General features: G+C 47.4%; 1 protein-coding gene across 1 annotated transcript in view; it reads left to right on the top strand.

Annotated features, from left to right (window-relative positions):
• The first annotated feature begins 1,024 nt into the window (after positions 1-1,024).
• LOC111148711 (legumain) overlaps positions 1,025-16,461 on the top strand; it is a 33,308-nt gene continuing 17,871 nt past the window's right edge. Inside the window, exons 1-2 of the mRNA XM_022505510.1 lie at positions 1,025-1,124; positions 10,546-10,712. Of these exons, the coding sequence (XP_022361218.1) occupies positions 10,575-10,712 (138 nt within the window). The 5' untranslated portion in view covers positions 1,025-1,124; positions 10,546-10,574. The remainder of the gene's footprint in view (positions 1,125-10,545; positions 10,713-16,461) is intronic.

The raw sequence follows: 16,461 nt of genomic DNA on the forward strand, positions 1-16,461 counted from the left end.
TTGTATAATGACTCAACTCTGCCTTGTTGGTAAAAACAGCCAGAGATAATACTGAAACCCGTGGGCCTGGCTGTGTTCTCAGACTTTATTTACAAAAATAAGGAGCAGGCTCAGGGCAGTATGCTCTAGCATGACTTCCTTTTAAAAAGAAGATTATAAAAGAAGATCAAATGAGACAACCCGTGAATGCAGCCCTAGATCTTACACTTGGTGTGCTTGCATAGTCTTTTGCACTTAATTCTCTTAACATCAATTCCACTCAACTCAATTTACTGTGCTCAACCACACGGCACAGGTATGTATAGAGTTTCCTTGTGAGATAATAATACCAAACATTTGATAAATGGCATTGCACAGGGATGAAGACGACAGGATTCTGGAACTAGACTGCCTGGGTGTGGGTTCTGCCCCCGCCGCTCGGGAGCTAATGCGGTCTTCAGAAGATTAATTTGTCCTCCTCTAAGTGTAAAGCCGGTTCCACAATAATAGTGCCGGCCCCTCCTCATAGGGTTGTCTCGAGGATTAGATGGACCTGCACATTCAATTCACGGGGGGATCTTTAAAGATTCCAAAACCCAGAGCACGTGCAGACCAAGGAACTCACGATGATGCCTGGGGCAGCACAAGGGCATGGGTATTTTTGAGGTTTCTCTACAGATGATTCCAAAGTGCGACAAGTTTGGGAACCAGTGGGTTAAAGTGTCCCCGCGCACTGGTTTTGATCTTTCGGTGGACACTCTGGAATTACTGCGTCTCCAGGCAAGCCCCCCTCAGTCCCATTGCATTGCTCAAGCTGGAGTGCCCTGGGAGAATCCTGGCCGCAAGGTTCGTGGGCTGTGGGCCCAGAAGCTCCTGCTCGTGCATGCTGGGACTTGTAGGCCCTCTGGCACGCCGGCCCCGCCTTGCCGCGCCTCCCATTGGCTTTCGCAGGTGCCCGTTCCGAAGTTCCACCAATCAATGCAGCGCCCTAGGCCATTAAAGCAGGGAGCCGGGTGCCACTCGCAATCACTGCAGGGCGGGTTTCGCGAGGTGGCTTGTCTGAGGCTGCGCGTGTGAGGCTGCGCGTCGCGAGGAGTTCCCACGGTCCTGCCCAGCACCGCCGCAGCCGCGGGCTTCCGCCACAGGTAACCGCGAGCCCTAGCCGGGGTTCCCGGCCGGACCCCTCGTCCCGGGCCGGGGCTGCCTCTCTGCCGCGGCTCTGGGCCTCACGGGCGGGCTTTTCAGCTCCTGCGGCCCTGAGTAATCCGCTTCTCACTCTGCGAAAGAGAATTTCGGGAAATGATGAATTCCAAAGGGAAATGCTGCGACTTCTCAGCCCGTCCTCCCGAGAGGTGGTCGTGGGCTGCTGGGGGCTCTCTTCTGTTGCGCGAGCTCCGGCTGGAAGCCCAGGCGCTGAGCGAAGGGGGAAAGGGGCGCACGGAGAGGGTCTTGGCTAAGGTCCCATCGCCAGGGTGTGCCGGGCAGGGTCTGGCGCTTAGGTCCGACCTTCACAATCCATGAGCAGTTCGGGCTCTAGGTTCTTGTAATGTAGAGAACTGCAACCATTTCCACCCAGTTCTCTGTAGCCAAGGGTAAAAGCAGGTAACTACAACGACACAAATACCCAAACGTGTAAAAACATTCCTTCTGAGAAGTTAGGGATGCCCAAGTTCTCAGAGGTTTGAGCTGGTGGGACTCAGGGTGATTTCACTGCAAGCGTGAAAGTGAAAGTTTGGTTAGGTCCCCTATCCCTGAACTATTAGAGGTGAGGTTATATACGTGCGTAATTCCATGCCAAGAATGGTAGAATCTGGGGCCTGGAAGAAGGAACTTTGCATCATGGGCTTCGTTTTAGAGATGAAAAGAATTGTCCATTGTTTGAGACTTGCCCTGTGGTCCTTGAGAATGGAGGAGCTCAGCTTTTTTTGCTGTAGGGTTCCATTCCTTAGCAAATATTCATTGAGCCTTACTCACTGAGCAGGGGTTATTTGTAAAGGGGAGAGGCAGTGTATAGAGAATCATTTCAGTATTTCAGGTTTGCACAGGGGCAGCATCTAACCCTGTTGGAAGCATCTCATCCTGATTTGTGGGAAGAGGTAGAACTTGGCAGAGAAGCACCGGAATGGAGTTTGAGGGATGGGAGGAGCTAGAGTGATGGAGAAGAATATTTCACCTGGAAAACAGCATGTTGGAGGCATGGAAAGAGCCATACTTTTGGACCAGAGCCATGGAGCCTGGTTGGAATTAGGGATTTCGTGTGGGTGGTTCATTTCATGAGCTCTGTTTCATAAGAATAGAGTCGTACATCTTGCAGGCCCTTCTGTGCTGCTCTAAGAGACTTAGATTTTGTCCTGAAAGCTTGGGAAGCTGAATTTGTTTTCTTAAAAAGAGTTTTGCTTCTTTGACAGAGCATGTGCGAGCAAACATGAGCAGGGATGGGGGTGCAGAGGGAGAAGCAGGGTCCCCGCTGAGCAGGGGGCCCGACTCAGGGCTCGACCCTGATATCATGACCTTGCGCTGAAGGTGGATGCTTAACTGACTGAGCCCCTGGGAAACTGAATTTAGTAGATGTGTATCTTAGGTAGTTCTGTAGTGTGGAAAAGCACTGAAGAGAGGTCCCAGTGGGGCGTGCCTGCAGTAATAGTCAGGAGAATTGCTGAGGCCTCTAAGGGATTTTAAAGACGTTGCAGTGGGAAAGGAGAAGAGAAAAAATGTTGAACTGTTAGGGAGGTGAAATACACCATGCCCAGCATTGTTCAGTAAAAATATATTGAAGTGAACACTGTCGCTTGAGTTAGGTCCCCTATCCCTTAACTCAGACTCCCTGCTCCGTGGGGAGCCTGCTTCTCCCTCTCCCTCTGCCTGCCGCTCCCCGTGCTTGTGCTCTCTCCCCCTCTCTGTCAAATAAAATCTTTTAAAACGAGAGTGTGTATCTTAAGATCAAGTAGTTCTACTTCTAGGAAGTAGCTTAGAGAAACAGACACTCGTTTGCAAGGAGAGGAGTGTGAGGATGTTTACTGTAACATTTATAACGATAAATTTTTGAAGCCACCTAAATGTCCTTTAGAAGGGAATGTTTATAGACATACATTCTTTTTTTTTTTTTTTTTTTTAAGATTTTATTTACTTAGTTGACAGAGAGAGACAACAAGAGAGGGAACACAAGCAGGGGGAGTGGGAGAGGGCAAAGCAGGCTTCCCAACGAACAGGGGGTCCGATGTGAGGCTCCATCCCAGGCCCCTGGGACCATGACCTGAGCCGAAGGCAGATGCCCAATGACTGAGCCACCCAGGTGCTCCAAAGTAGACATACATGTTTTAAAAGTATAATAAAGTAAATAAAAAGAAGTGCTAACTTACACAGTTCTTTCTGCCTATGGGTCCTGTCCCCATGCTTTAATAAAGTCACCTTTTTGCACACACACACACACACACACACACAAAGGAAAGAAAGAAAAAGAAATGTTAACTTATGATGGTGTTTGTCTTCTGGTGTGGGGAGAATGGAATGGGACATGAGAAGAAATTTCATCTAATATTTTATTTGTTCTATGGGGAGAGAGTTATCAGATTTCAAAATATTAATAGTTCATGGACTCAATAATAGGTAAAAGGTGTTTTACATTGTACTTCGTCCATTTCTGTAATTTAATGTTTACCTTTCAATTTCTTGAGTATAACATAACGAAATTTAGCTTAAGAATTCACATCTAGCTAGAAAAATCATTCATTCATTGTGGGAAAATACTACAAACTACATACTACAAACTACTACCAAGTTTCAAAAACAGTACTTTTGGTAAAAGGGATTCAAGTGTCAGATAGCTGTGAAAATAAAAATGGGGGAAAAACAGTTTTCCATTGGGCAAATTTTACTTTGCTAGATTCAAAAATTCTTCTAACTTAGGAGATTTTTAAAGTGTTTATCAATTGTGTCTATTTGGAAATATGATTTAGTTGCTTGTACTTTTTGTAATACTAAAAGATAAAACTTTTTAAAAAGATTTATTTATTTGAGAAAGAGTGAGGGGAGGGGCAGAGGGAGAGAATCTTCAAGAAGACTCTGCTGAGTGTGGAACCTGACCCGGGCTCAGTCCCATGACCCATGAAATCATGACCTGAATTGAAACCAAGAGTCAATGCTTAACTGACTGAGCCACCCAGGTGCCCCAAAAGATAATTTTTAAGAAAGGTAAAGTCATCACTTGATACAGGTATAAAAGTGAACAAGTACTAAGGATTACATTTAACTTATTATGAGGAAATGTAGTGTGATGGTTGCAGCCAGATCAAAGGAGACTCCAGGGTCAGAAATAATGAAACGATGGGCAAAAATGACAGGCAAAACTGGCTTCTTTCTACAACCAGAAATCAGCCCAGCCTCCACTTGATAGAATTCATTTGTGTGTCTTTAGATAAGAATTGTTTGTCCTGCTGTTACCCAGTTTGCAGAGATATAAAGAAAAAAATTGCATATAGTCAGAATTAGGTAACTTTAAAGGACATGCCCCTGAATCAGAAATTTTCCCTGTAGGAAAAATATTGATGAACCTTAATAAAATAGTTTTCATTTGAGATAAGAGCTAGTTGGAAGTTGGATTTTTTATTTTGTTTTTTCTTTTTTAACGTTTTAAAAGATTTTTAAAATTTGCTTTTGTGAGAAAGAGAGAGCGTGCATGGTGGGAGCTTGTGGAGATGGAGAATTAGACTCCCTGCTGAGCAGGGACCCTAATTCGGGACTCGATCCCTGAGTTGAAGGCAGAGGCTTAATAGACTGAGCCATCCAGGCGCCCCGGATTTTGTTTCAATCTCACTCTTAAAACAGGAAGTTAAAAAGGTTTGAGAACTGAATCTGAATCTTAATTCAGAGATTTAATGAGATGAGTTCTACCATCTCATTGCACAGATAATTAAGGCCCAGAGAGGAAAGGGTCTCCCTGAAGACACATTTTATTCCAGCAATTATGTTAGGGACAGATACTTCAGTGTAGATCCGAGCTCAGATCCAACTACAGCAAGGATAGTTGGGATTTATGAGCAGGCTGAGAGGGTCAGCGCTTGGAAAATTGCAAGGGAACTTGATTAGATAACAAAAGTGGGCCGTTCTCACAGGATTCTGGGTAAACTGAGCTTAGCAGGCCAAGACTTTCTTGAGATGGGGGCTCAGAGGAGCGTGACTCAGTTCGGTCAAGGAGGGGTCCTTATCATCATCTTTCCTTGTCTCTCTTGCATGTAGTCAGTAAGCCCCTGGAGAGTAAAGAGCAGAATCAAAGACCTTCAGGTTTGGAAAGCTCTTTTCAGATGTCATTGCCTAGCTACTGCTTTGCTTGTCTTTGCTTTCCTGTTTCTAGCCCAGAGCTCGTAGCAAATCAGGACTGGCAGTGAGAGGTCACATCTGATGGTAGTTAAGATGTGGGCTTTGGTGTCAGACCTTGGTTTGAACTTGACTTTGATAGTCCTGTGATTGGGGCCTCATTACTTGTATTGCCGGTGACAGTTTATTTAGAATGGGCATTCTGTCCCAAACCTCTCAAATGAATTGAACCTCCCTTGCAAGCTTACTTCTTTAAGTCAAGCAGAGTCCTTTAATGGAATTACTGACTTTGTGTCTCCTTGTGAGAGGGATGCCGGACCAAGTGGGAACAGCAGAGGACTTGTCATTGGAGGCTGGTAAAATTCATTCGTAGAGGCTTGGCCATTGATCTTGACTTTGTGTGGTTCAGGTTTTCCTTTGAAGAGCTCTTCTAAGAGGAGAGTTCTTCTTTATACAGATTGCCCACAAGTACTTTAAAGTAGTAGGGTGGCGAAGAGCACGGTTGGGGGTGGGTGGTGACCTGCTGAGGAGGGCCTCGGGCCCTGAGTGGGACGTGTTGTGCACCCACTTGTGGTGACCCAGTCTTGCAGACCTTTGCATAAACAGCTCTTCTTGTGACAAGTGAGGGGGTGGAGTAGAAAAAGCAGTCTTAGGAGCAGATCTGTGTGTCAGCCCCTGTGGTGCTGCTTACCAGCACATTTCTCTCTCTGCCCAGCCTCTCTGCTCAGCTCCACAAACAGAGCGATGAGGCTGGCCCACAGGCTTTTACAAGGATTGTGTGAAGTGTACGTTTTGCATGGCTTATTGCAGAAACCCACAAGTATCCCACTCTGCCTTCCCGTGCAGCATATCCGCACGTGTGCTCTGGGGGACATCTTTTCTCCCCTGGTTAGGGTCACACCTGTCTTGTCAGTTTCTCCCCATAGATGATTAGCAGACTCCGTACACATCCTTTACAGACCCCTCGGAGATCTTCCCACTCTCGGTGCACTGAGACCCGTCTTGCTCTTCTTAAAGGCTCCCCAGTGTCCCATCATAAGGCTGTACCGTAACTGACTTAGCTAGACAGCCCCCTGTCGATGACCATGTATGTGGCTTCCAGCATTTAGCTGTTGGGAAAGGGGGGACTTCCTCGCCTCCTTCAAGTCTTGAAAAACAGTGCCTCCTGCTCCTACTATACTCCTCTTCCTGCCTTGTATTTTTCCCTAACACTCATCCGCTCTGACAATGTGTGGATTTAAATCATATGTGGATTTAAATCGTATGAAGGGTTTTGTCATTGGGTCCCTGTTCGGCACCTGTGAGCGCCTAGTGGGTGCTCAGGCTGTGTTTATTTGTTGGCTGTTGAATGAATGGGTGGGGAGACTACAAAATAGCCATCCCGAAGAGCTAGCTCAGCAGGGATCCCTTACTTTTCTCTTTGATAGAACAAGAATCACAGGTGTGTTATGTAGCAAGATTATTTGTGATTTTGTTTTGAGGCTTTGACTTTGCCAAGAATATTGCTGATCAGGAAATGGCTGGGCGAGGCTGCTTTGAGACGTGTTCTTGCTGAGGGTAACGGAAAGATTATATTACTTTCATGTCTCCTCTTCACCCAGGCCCCAATATGTTTCCCAGAATGGTTTTAGCATACGTGTTTTTAAAATTTCATTTATTTTGAGTAGGCACCCCATCCAGCGTCGAGCCCAGCACGGGGCTGGAACTCATGACCCTGAGATCAAGACCTGAACTGAGATCAAGAGATGGAAACTTAACTGACTGAGCCACCCAGATTCCCCTTAGCATATGTGTTTTTTAAGTGACATTTTCCAATCAGTGTCATACTGTGAGGCTTTTGCTTGCCATTCTGTTCAAGGAAACATACTCTGTTTTTATAAGAAACAAAAAAGTGATAGAAAGGAACCATTGCCAAACATTAACTGTGAAAGTATCATTTGTGTATTAATAAGGCACTTTTCCTCACTGAGAGGTAGAGTGCTAGCATATTAGTAGAAGAATGACAGATGAATTTGAATTTGTAAAAATAACCCTGCGTTGCTTTTTCAGTGCATGCTGGGGTGTTTGCCAGTGGAGGCAGTCAGGCTGGTGGTGCCTTTCTGTGGTTCATAGTCAGGCCATCCTTTTCATTCTGGTATTTTATGTATTTTTGTCCCTAAGTATGAAGAGAAGAAGTCACATGGCAGGGCCTCCTCAGGAATGAGCCTCTTTGTGATTAAGTCACATGAACCAAACTCAGAAACTGGTATGCAAACCAGGGAGCCTGTTTAATGATTGCTGGTGGAAGATAAGAACCAGCCAGGCGGGACTGGTCGTGTGGGGATGCACTTCTGATTCAGTAGGGCGAGGCTGGGCCCCTGAGCCCTGGGCCAAAGAGACCACCTGTCCTAGTTTTATTGGAACATCTCCACACCCACTGGTTTAGTTGTGGTCTCTGGCTGCTTTCACAGTACAGGGCAGAAGAGCTCAACAGAGATGGTGTGATCTGCAGGGTAAAATATTTACTGTCAGCCCTTTAGAGAAAAAGTGTACTACCCGCTACCCCAGGGGAAGGCTCAGGTGCGGTCAGGAGGCTCCTGGGCGAGCTTGGAAACAAAGAGCTGCTGGTGGGGTTGCTTCTGTAGTCACTGTCTCCTCTGCTGTAAATTACCTCCCAGCCCTGCAGTGAGCCGTGGTCAGGTCAAGAGGACTTGGCAGAACACCCTCAGGTGCATGTTAACACATTAGTTAAGGCCTGCTGGTTGGCACCGGGGTGTCCTGAGCTGTCCACTGGCCTCACCTGTTCCCTGACCTCATCCGTCATATGCCGTACTGAGAAACAAAACACAACAAAACCTGCCTCTCTGTCTACTTGTGATCTCTCTCTGTCAAATAAATAAATAAAAATCTAAAAAACAAACAAACAAAAAAAAAACACCAACAAAACAAACAAAGCATGGCCATTTTAGAATAAGCTTAAGAACAAATCTGGGGTACATTATTGTAGTTACCCGTTCATCCATGGGCAGGCTTGCCATGATGCTAATGAAGTCTGCATCTAGCACCAACTCTGTTTACACAGTGAAAATGGAGTTCCTGGGGGCGCCTGGGTGGCTCAGTCGGTTAGGCATCTCCCTTGGCTTAGGTTATGATCCCAGGGTCCTGGGATTCAGTCCCGCATTGGGCTCCTTGCGTCTCCCTCTGCCTGCTGCTCTCCCTGCTTGTGCACTCTCTCCCTCCCTCCCCCTCTCTCTCTCTAACAAAGAAAGGAAGAATTGAGGTCCTGGATGGGGCACCTGGCTGTCTCAGTCAGTGGAGCATGTGACTCTTGATCTCAGGGTTTTAAGTTCAAGCCCCACATTGAGTGTGAAGCCTACTTAAAAAAAAAAAAAAGCTACCAGAGGCGGATAGCGGGTTAAGGAGTAGTGTCAGTTTGTGGGGCTTTGGACCAGAGGTGAACTAGAGCCCCCCAAGGTTAGTGGAGAGCCCCGATACATCAAACTAGAGTCCTGGGCATCACCTAGAGCTTTTTGGAAATGCAGAGTCTGGGGCCCAGCCTCGCCCTACTGAATCAGAAGTGCATCCCCAGAGGATGGGGGTCACAATAAAGTTGGAGAAGCAGTGGCCTGAGATGCTCTTGGGTTTTTAAATTTTGATCAGAATTAGAGCTTCTCTTCCCTTACCTTTGTGGGGGAACCCACTGCTCAGTCCATTTTGAGTTTGAGCACAGTGTAGGTGCAGGGCGCTAAGACTGATTTCTAAAGCTTGCAGGAGGCTCATCCCTTAGCTGGCTCCGTGCCCCCAGGGACAGAGGTTTTGTCCTGTCCCTTTTGCCTTCAGAGCAGCCAGGCTGTTCTCCATCAGGGGAGGTGTCCGGGAGCCTCTGGCCGGCTGCGTGAATGGACAGGCCCGTGCATGAACGAGCGCTGTTGGACAAATAGCGAAGGCAGAGGTCAGCCTCGCAGACTTTGTGCTGCTGAGTCCCTGCATCTCAGAGACCGTTGTTCCTCTTAATGTGACAGGCCTAGCTCTGTCACAGGAAGGCCGCCTTTTCTAGAATAACGTATTCAGGATGCAGGGCAGCAGGGTTTGGTGTGAGCGAGGCAAGGTGTCCAGGTCATGGGCTGCGTGCTGCCTTTTACTTTAAAACGTGCAAGTTTTGGCGGCGGAATATAAGGTGGGGCATGTATTTCATTAAGAAGGAAGTCTCCGTGTAGACCATGGCAAAAAGACTCACACCCATACATGAGCCAGGAATTCAGAAGACATGGGTTCTGGTCTCTGGCCAGAGGTGGCTCATCATGAATATCGGATAGGTTAGCTTCTCTTGCTTTAACCTCCCCTTCCACTAAAACAAGGGATAAGACTTGTTCAATCTGCTGTAGTGACTACATGTAAATGGGTTATAAATGTTGTACAAAGACATTAACTTGGACTGCCACTGTTTGCATGTAGCTTACCCGGATAACTCGCTCACAAACTTACGAATCATCCCTCTGTGTTTATATTGGACATACACTGAATTTTTATAAACTTTACTGCATAAGTAATATCTGTTACAGTAAAAAGAGAGGAAGAAAGTCATCCTGAATTCCACCTACCACCCATCAATAACTACTGTTAAATGGTGTCTGCCTTCCCCATTTTGTGTGCACCCATTATATGTGTATTTTCTTGCAAACATTTCATACAATGTGGTAAGACATTTTTCTAATACAGTGAATTTTGGGGGTGCCTGGGTGGCTCAGTGGGTTAGAGCCTCTGCCTTCGGCTCAGGTCATGATTTCAGGGTCCTGGGATTGAGCCCCGCATCGGGCTCTCTGCTCAGCGGGGAGCCTGCTTCCCCCCTCACCGGCCTGCCTCTCTGCCTACTTGTGATCTCTGTCTGTCAAATACATAAATAAAATCTTTAAAAAAAAAAAAAAATACAGTGAATTTTGTTGGTGAGTTTTATGTGCTATATTCCAAGTTATGACAAAAACTTGTTAAAACCTTTTAAGGCTGCCCAAAGAGTGTTCCCAGCTTTGATTTATACCCATAACTTCCACCTGGAGTGAGAGAGAGATGGGTAGATCCTTCTCCCCCTAGGGAAAGGGGCTGCAGAGCCAAAGATAAAATTCTGCTCTGTCATTGTTTTTATCTTTAAGCTGTTCCATCAGATGACCAAATGGTCTTATCTTTTTGACCCATGGGCTGTGGTATTTTCTTAGGGGCCAACAGTATTCTTCTGTTTCTGTCATTCCTTTTTTTGCTTGACTGCTTTTTTCTTCCCAGATTTCTGCCATTGAACTCTGAGGCACAGAATGATTTGGGAAGTAGCCGTATTGCTCAGCGTGGTCCTGGGCGCCAGTGCTGTTACCGTGGATGACCCCGAGGATGGGGGCAAGCACTGGGTGGTGATTGTCGCCGGCTCAAACGGCTGGTATAATTACAGGCACCAGGTAAGACAATGGCTGAGATTTTTCTTTATGACTGTGGTAATCTGTAAACAATCCTGGACACTGTCCATAGAACAGACTTTGTCAAAAGCTATTTGAGCTCCTGAAGGCTGGCACAAGTATGGGTGTGAGCAGGGATGCGAGGGAATGGGGGATCATAAAATGGTACAGCCATTTTGGAAGACAGTTTCGCAGTTCCCCGGAATGGCCCTATGGAGGCACCTCAGTCTAACACAGGGTTTCCCAGCCTTGACGCTGTTGACGTTTGGGGCCAGGTCGTTCTTTGTTATGGGGACTGCCCCGTGCCCAGCAGGGTGTTTGGCAGCGTCCCTGACCGCCACGCACTAGATACCCGGAGCATCCCTGGTCCATCATAACAACCAAAAGTGTCTCCAGCCTTTGCCAGATGCCCCCAGTTGAGACCCACTAATGCCTTCATTTTACGGATAAGGAAACTGAGCCCTGAAGAGTGGAGGAAACTCGCCCAAGGCCACACAGCAAGCTGGGTGCACACAGGACTGAGGTCCAGGGCTCTGGTACAAGCATCACAGGCCTCTATGTTTCTTTTTTTAAAGATTTATTTATTATAAATGAGAGAGATGGAGCACATGCGTGTGCAGTGGGGAGGGTCAGAGGGAAAGGATGAGAGAGAATCCTAGGCAGGCTCCCTACTAAGAATGGAGCCCAGTGCTGGGCTTGATCCCATGACCCTGAGATCATGACCTGAGCAGAAATCAGGAGTCTTACCCTTAACGGACTGAGCTGTCCAGGCACCCCTAGCCATGGTTTTGTTTTTTGTTTTTGTTTGTGTTTTTAAGTAAAAAGTAACAGGTGAAATTAACTTTGCTATGTCTTGTTTATCCCAATACATGCAAGCTATTACCATTTCACTGTAATCAATACAGAAAGTTAATCATGAGATACTTTACAGTTTTGTTTTCACTAAATCATCAAAATCAGGTATGCGTTTGCATTCTCAATGCGTCCAGTTTGGACTGGCCACGCTTGAAGTTTGTGTGGGTGTCTCATGGGGCTGGAGGCTGCCGATTGGGACAGCGCAGGCCTAGAGTCCGCATGCCTGGCGGCTTGGCGCTGTCACCTTGCAAGTTTTGCTCCTGGCCGTCGGTTTTCCTATCTCTTAAGTAGGTGGTGGGTTTCGAAGAACCCGCCACCAGCTCTAAAATGTGATGATTGTTGAATGACCTATTCTGTGAATGGTCTTGTACGTTACCGGAACCAGAAACGTGGCTCGATTGGAAAGTTATTGTTAGGACAACATGATCTCTTTACCGTTTAATCCTTAACCACAGCCCTGACCCATTTACAGAAGAGAAACCCGAGTACAAGACCTATCCCCTCTGTTTTCTCCTCCCTCGCTAACCACAAGTTCAAAAGATAAGGGATAAGATACTAAATACAGGTCACTGATGGTGAACAGGCTGTCATATGCTGGTTTGTATACAACCAGCTTTAAAAGAATATTATTGGTTAAACATCAAGCATAAGACTCCAGTTACCCTTGCTGCCAGAAAACTTTCTTCTTTTAAGTGTAGCTAGTTTCCCTGGGTGAAATAATACCGAAATTGACTGCGGGGAAGCAGGGCAAAAGAAGTAGCCCACAGTGAAGTACTCATCCCGGAATAAGAGTGAAATACTCATCCCAGCCTCCCTGCGAGGAACTGCGTGTGCTGAATCATCGCTGACCTTGGCGGTGGCACTGCTCGCTGGCTCTTTCTGTTCTCAGCAGCTGCCAACATTTGCTTTCTTGACTAGGGAGGCTAATCGTTAAAAGAGCGTTGGAAAGAACTTCCCTCATAGAACCTATACAGACTTCTTTTTTTTTTTTTTTAAAGATTTTATTTATTTTATTTGACAGAGATCACAAGTAGACAGAGAGGCAGGCAGAGAGAGAGAGAGGGAAGCAGGCTCCCTGCTGAGCAGAGAGCCCGATGTGGGACTCGATCCCAGGACCCTGAGATCACGACCTGAGCCGAAGGCAGCGGCTTAACCCACTGAGCCACCCAGGCGCCCCACCTATACAGACTTCTAAACTTGGGTTTTTAATGGAGGTTTACCTTTTCCTTGGATTAACACAGCACTCGTTATCACAGATCGCTTTTGTTGAGGGAGGACAAGTACACTGGGCACAATTTATTTTTATTTATCTTTATTTATTTTAATGTTTGAGCTTTTCAGTTTGTTGTTGTTTGTTGTTTTTTAAGATTGTATCTATTCTTGTGTGTATGTGAGAGAGACACTGCCCAAAACAGGGGGCGGCAGGCAGAAGGGAACACAGGCTCCCTGCCAAGCGAGGAACCTGATGTGGGACTTGATCCCAGGACCCTGGGATCACGACCCGAGCTGAAGGCAGACGCTTAACCAAGTGAGCCACCTGGGTGTCCCCACCAGGCACAGTTTAAATCATTGTGGACTGCTTTGCTCTATGCTCGATGATGGTTTTTTTTTTTTTTTTAAGATTTTATTTATTTATTAGAGAGAGGGAGTGTGCACACAAGTGGGGGAGTGGCAGAGGGAGAGGCAGAAGCAGATTCCCTACTGAACAGGGAGCCCAGTGTGGGGCTTGATCCCAGGACCCTGGGATCATGACCTGAGCCAAAGGCAGACGCTTAACTGACTGAGCCACCCAGGTGCCCTCTTTATTTTTTTTTTAAAGATTTATTTATTTGAGACAGAGCAAGCGTGCCCGTGTGCCTGCCCATGTGCGTGAGTGGGGAGAGGAGCAGAGGGAGAGGAGAGAGCGTCTCAGGCTGACTCCCAGTTGAGTGTGGAACCTGCCACAGGGCTTGATCCCAGGACCCTGTGATCATGACCTGAGCAGAAATCAAGAGTCAGCTGCTCAACTGACTGAACCACCCAGGTGCCCCGATGATGGCTGTTTAAATCATGTTTTGTCTTGACCAAGTTGAGTTTCTCTGTTTTCCATCTTTGGCTGGAATTAATGGATGAGTATGAAGGGGTTGGTCTGAGGCGTGGCTGGTAGACGCTCCGCGTCCAGTGTTGGGGGTCGGTGGGGGGCAAGGCCTTGCAGGGGCAGCTTCCTGCAGTGGCCAGGGCAGAGGAGAGAGGGAGAGGTCCTGAAGTACAAGCAGTGTCTGGGGACAGACTTGTCAAGGGAAACGAAATGGGCCATCAGAGGAGGAACTGGGGTTGGAGGAGGGTTACGTGCAGGACAGAGGTCTGAGCGTGTGCCGAAGGAGGGTCTAAGGTGGAGCCTCGGGGCGGCTGCTGAGGTAGATGGCAGGTGAAGTTCACTGTCGCACGGGGACTTTGGGGGTGACAGGAGTGGGGAGGACAGACACATGGAAGCCGGGTGTCACCAGGAGGCAGGGGGCTGGGGGGGTCAGAGGCAGTGGCTGGCAGTGGGGTTCCCAAGGAGAAGGTCGTTTGCTGTGTATGGGCAGGGTTGGGGGCTGTGGGTTGCTGACGCCGCTCCCCCCAACCCGCCACCACTGGTCTGCAGTTGGGTTGCGGTGGAAAGGGGGCCGCCACCTCCTTCTGGAAGCTTTCGGAACATCTGTCCTAGGGGCCAGGAGGCAGAAAGGCGGGTTTCTGTTGAGGTGAAAAGGGAGAAGCCTAGAACCCACACCTGTTGGAATTGGGAGAAAGAGATGTAGAGAGCCAAGCGGCAGAGTCATCACGTTTCTGAAAAACCACCTTTTAGTTTATAGATTTTTAAAAAATGTGTGTAGTCACCACTTTTTTTTTTTAAGATTTTATTTATTTATTTATTTGACAGAGAAACATAGCGAGAGAGTCAACACAAGCAGGGGGAGCAGGAGAGGGAGAAGCAGGCTTCCCGCTGAGCAGGGAGCCCAATGCGGGGCTCGATCCCAGAACCCCGGGATTATGACCTGAGCCAAAGACAGATGCTTAATGACTGAGCCACCCAGGCACCCCCATGGTCACCACTTTTTTTTTTTTTTTTTAAGATTTTATTTATTTGACAGAGAGAGATCACAAGTAGGGAGAGAGGCAGGCAGAGAGAGAGAGAGAGAGAGAGAGGGAAGCAGGCTCCCTGCCGAGCAGAGAGCCCGATGCGGGGCTCGATCCCAGGACCCTGAGATCATGACCTGAGCCAAAGGCAGAGGCTTAACCCACTGAGCCACCCAGGCGCCCCATGGTCACCACTTTTTAAAAACAGCTTTATTCAGGCATATTTTCACATGTCCTATGAATACATTCACCTGTGATAATTACATAGTTCTGTGAGTTTGAGTACATTTATGCTGTTCTGCATGCATTGCCGCAGTCCAGTTTTAGGGCACTTCCATCATTCTAGAAAGTTCCCTAGTGCCTCTTTGCTAGTCAGTCCCTGCTCCCCTCCCAGCCCCATATAAAACCATTGCTTTCTGTCTCTATCTACCCCCCTTCCCCGTCTTACTTTAAACCTTTGATTCTCCCCTGGCACATTTGAGTTGGTGCTGGGCTCAGTGAGGCAACTCTTCAGAGAACCCCTGCCTAACCTCGCAGTGCTCAGCACATGCCAAGAAGTGATAATATGTGTCTCTCTGTCCATGAGCTAACCAGGAGGCCCCCTTCTCAGATCCTTTCCTGGCTTAAAAGTGGGCCCCTTTACCCTGACCGTGACCGGAGCGTGGTAATTGAATGTCAGCTTGGTTCCCAGGCGGTTGTCCTCATTTACCTGACAGTGGGCCTGAGGTGAAGGCAGCAAGAGTGGACAGTGTTGGACAGAGGATGACATCAGGGAATCATGGGATGCTTTCGCACGCCCGTCCGAACGCCCAGCGCCAGCTGTGAAATGAGCTGACTCACAGCAGCCTGGGCCAGAGGGCTTTGCCTTCTCTGTAGTCTTGCTCAATGCCCTCTCCCCATGCCGCCTCGTAGGCTTTTCTCTTTTTAAGGAGGAAATACATTTGGCCAGATATTTCCAGGGAAGTAATTCAAGTGGCCTTTAACACCATTTCTGAAGTATTTGACTCAGTTTAACCCGACTCTTACTTGTTTTGAGTGCCAGTAAACAGACCCGAGTCTAACGAAGAATCCCTTTGAGGTAACAAAGTTGGAGACAACCAGTACCTCCACAGACCCAGGAGAGAACCGCGACCTGACAGCGAGAGAGCTGCTTGTGGGAGAAGGGCACAAGGCATGGTCGGGGTCAGGAGACCTGTGCTGGACTCTCTGAGCCCTTCCCGGAGTTTGTCCCCATTTTCAACACGGGGATAAAAGCTTGTGTTGCCTGTCAAGGTGGTGACGAGTCCAGATAGTGGAGGGGAGCGCCAACACAGGACACACTGAGCCTGCCCTTTCTAAAATATATAGCCCTATCAATACGTAATTTGCCCCCTTAGAGTATAGAACTCAGTGATTTCTTAGTAAATTTACCAAGTTGTGCAAACAGCACCTTAAATCAGTTTTAGAACATTTCCGTCTACCCGGTTAGACCCCTCCGGCCCATTTGCAGCCTCCATCCCCAGCCCGCCACCACCACTAAGAATATACCTTCTGTCTCTATAACTTTGCCATTTCTGATCATTTCATACAAATGGAGCCATTGGGCATATACTCTCTTGTTTCTGTTGGCATAATGTTTTTGAAGTTTATCTGTGTTGTAGCATGTCCGTACTTTGTTCCTTTTTGTTGGCAAAAGAATATTAAACAGTGTGTATGGATCACAGTTTTTCTGTCCGTTTACCAATTGAGGGACATTTGGGTTGTTTACATGTTTTGCCTATTACGAACGGTGTTGCTAAGAACATTTTTCTGTAAATCT

Source organism: Enhydra lutris, unplaced genomic scaffold (genome assembly GCF_002288905.1).
Source record: "Enhydra lutris kenyoni isolate GAN:26980312 unplaced genomic scaffold, ASM228890v2 scaffoldscaffold20, whole genome shotgun sequence".
In the NCBI taxonomy this organism is placed as follows: Eukaryota; Metazoa; Chordata; class Mammalia; order Carnivora; family Mustelidae; genus Enhydra; species Enhydra lutris.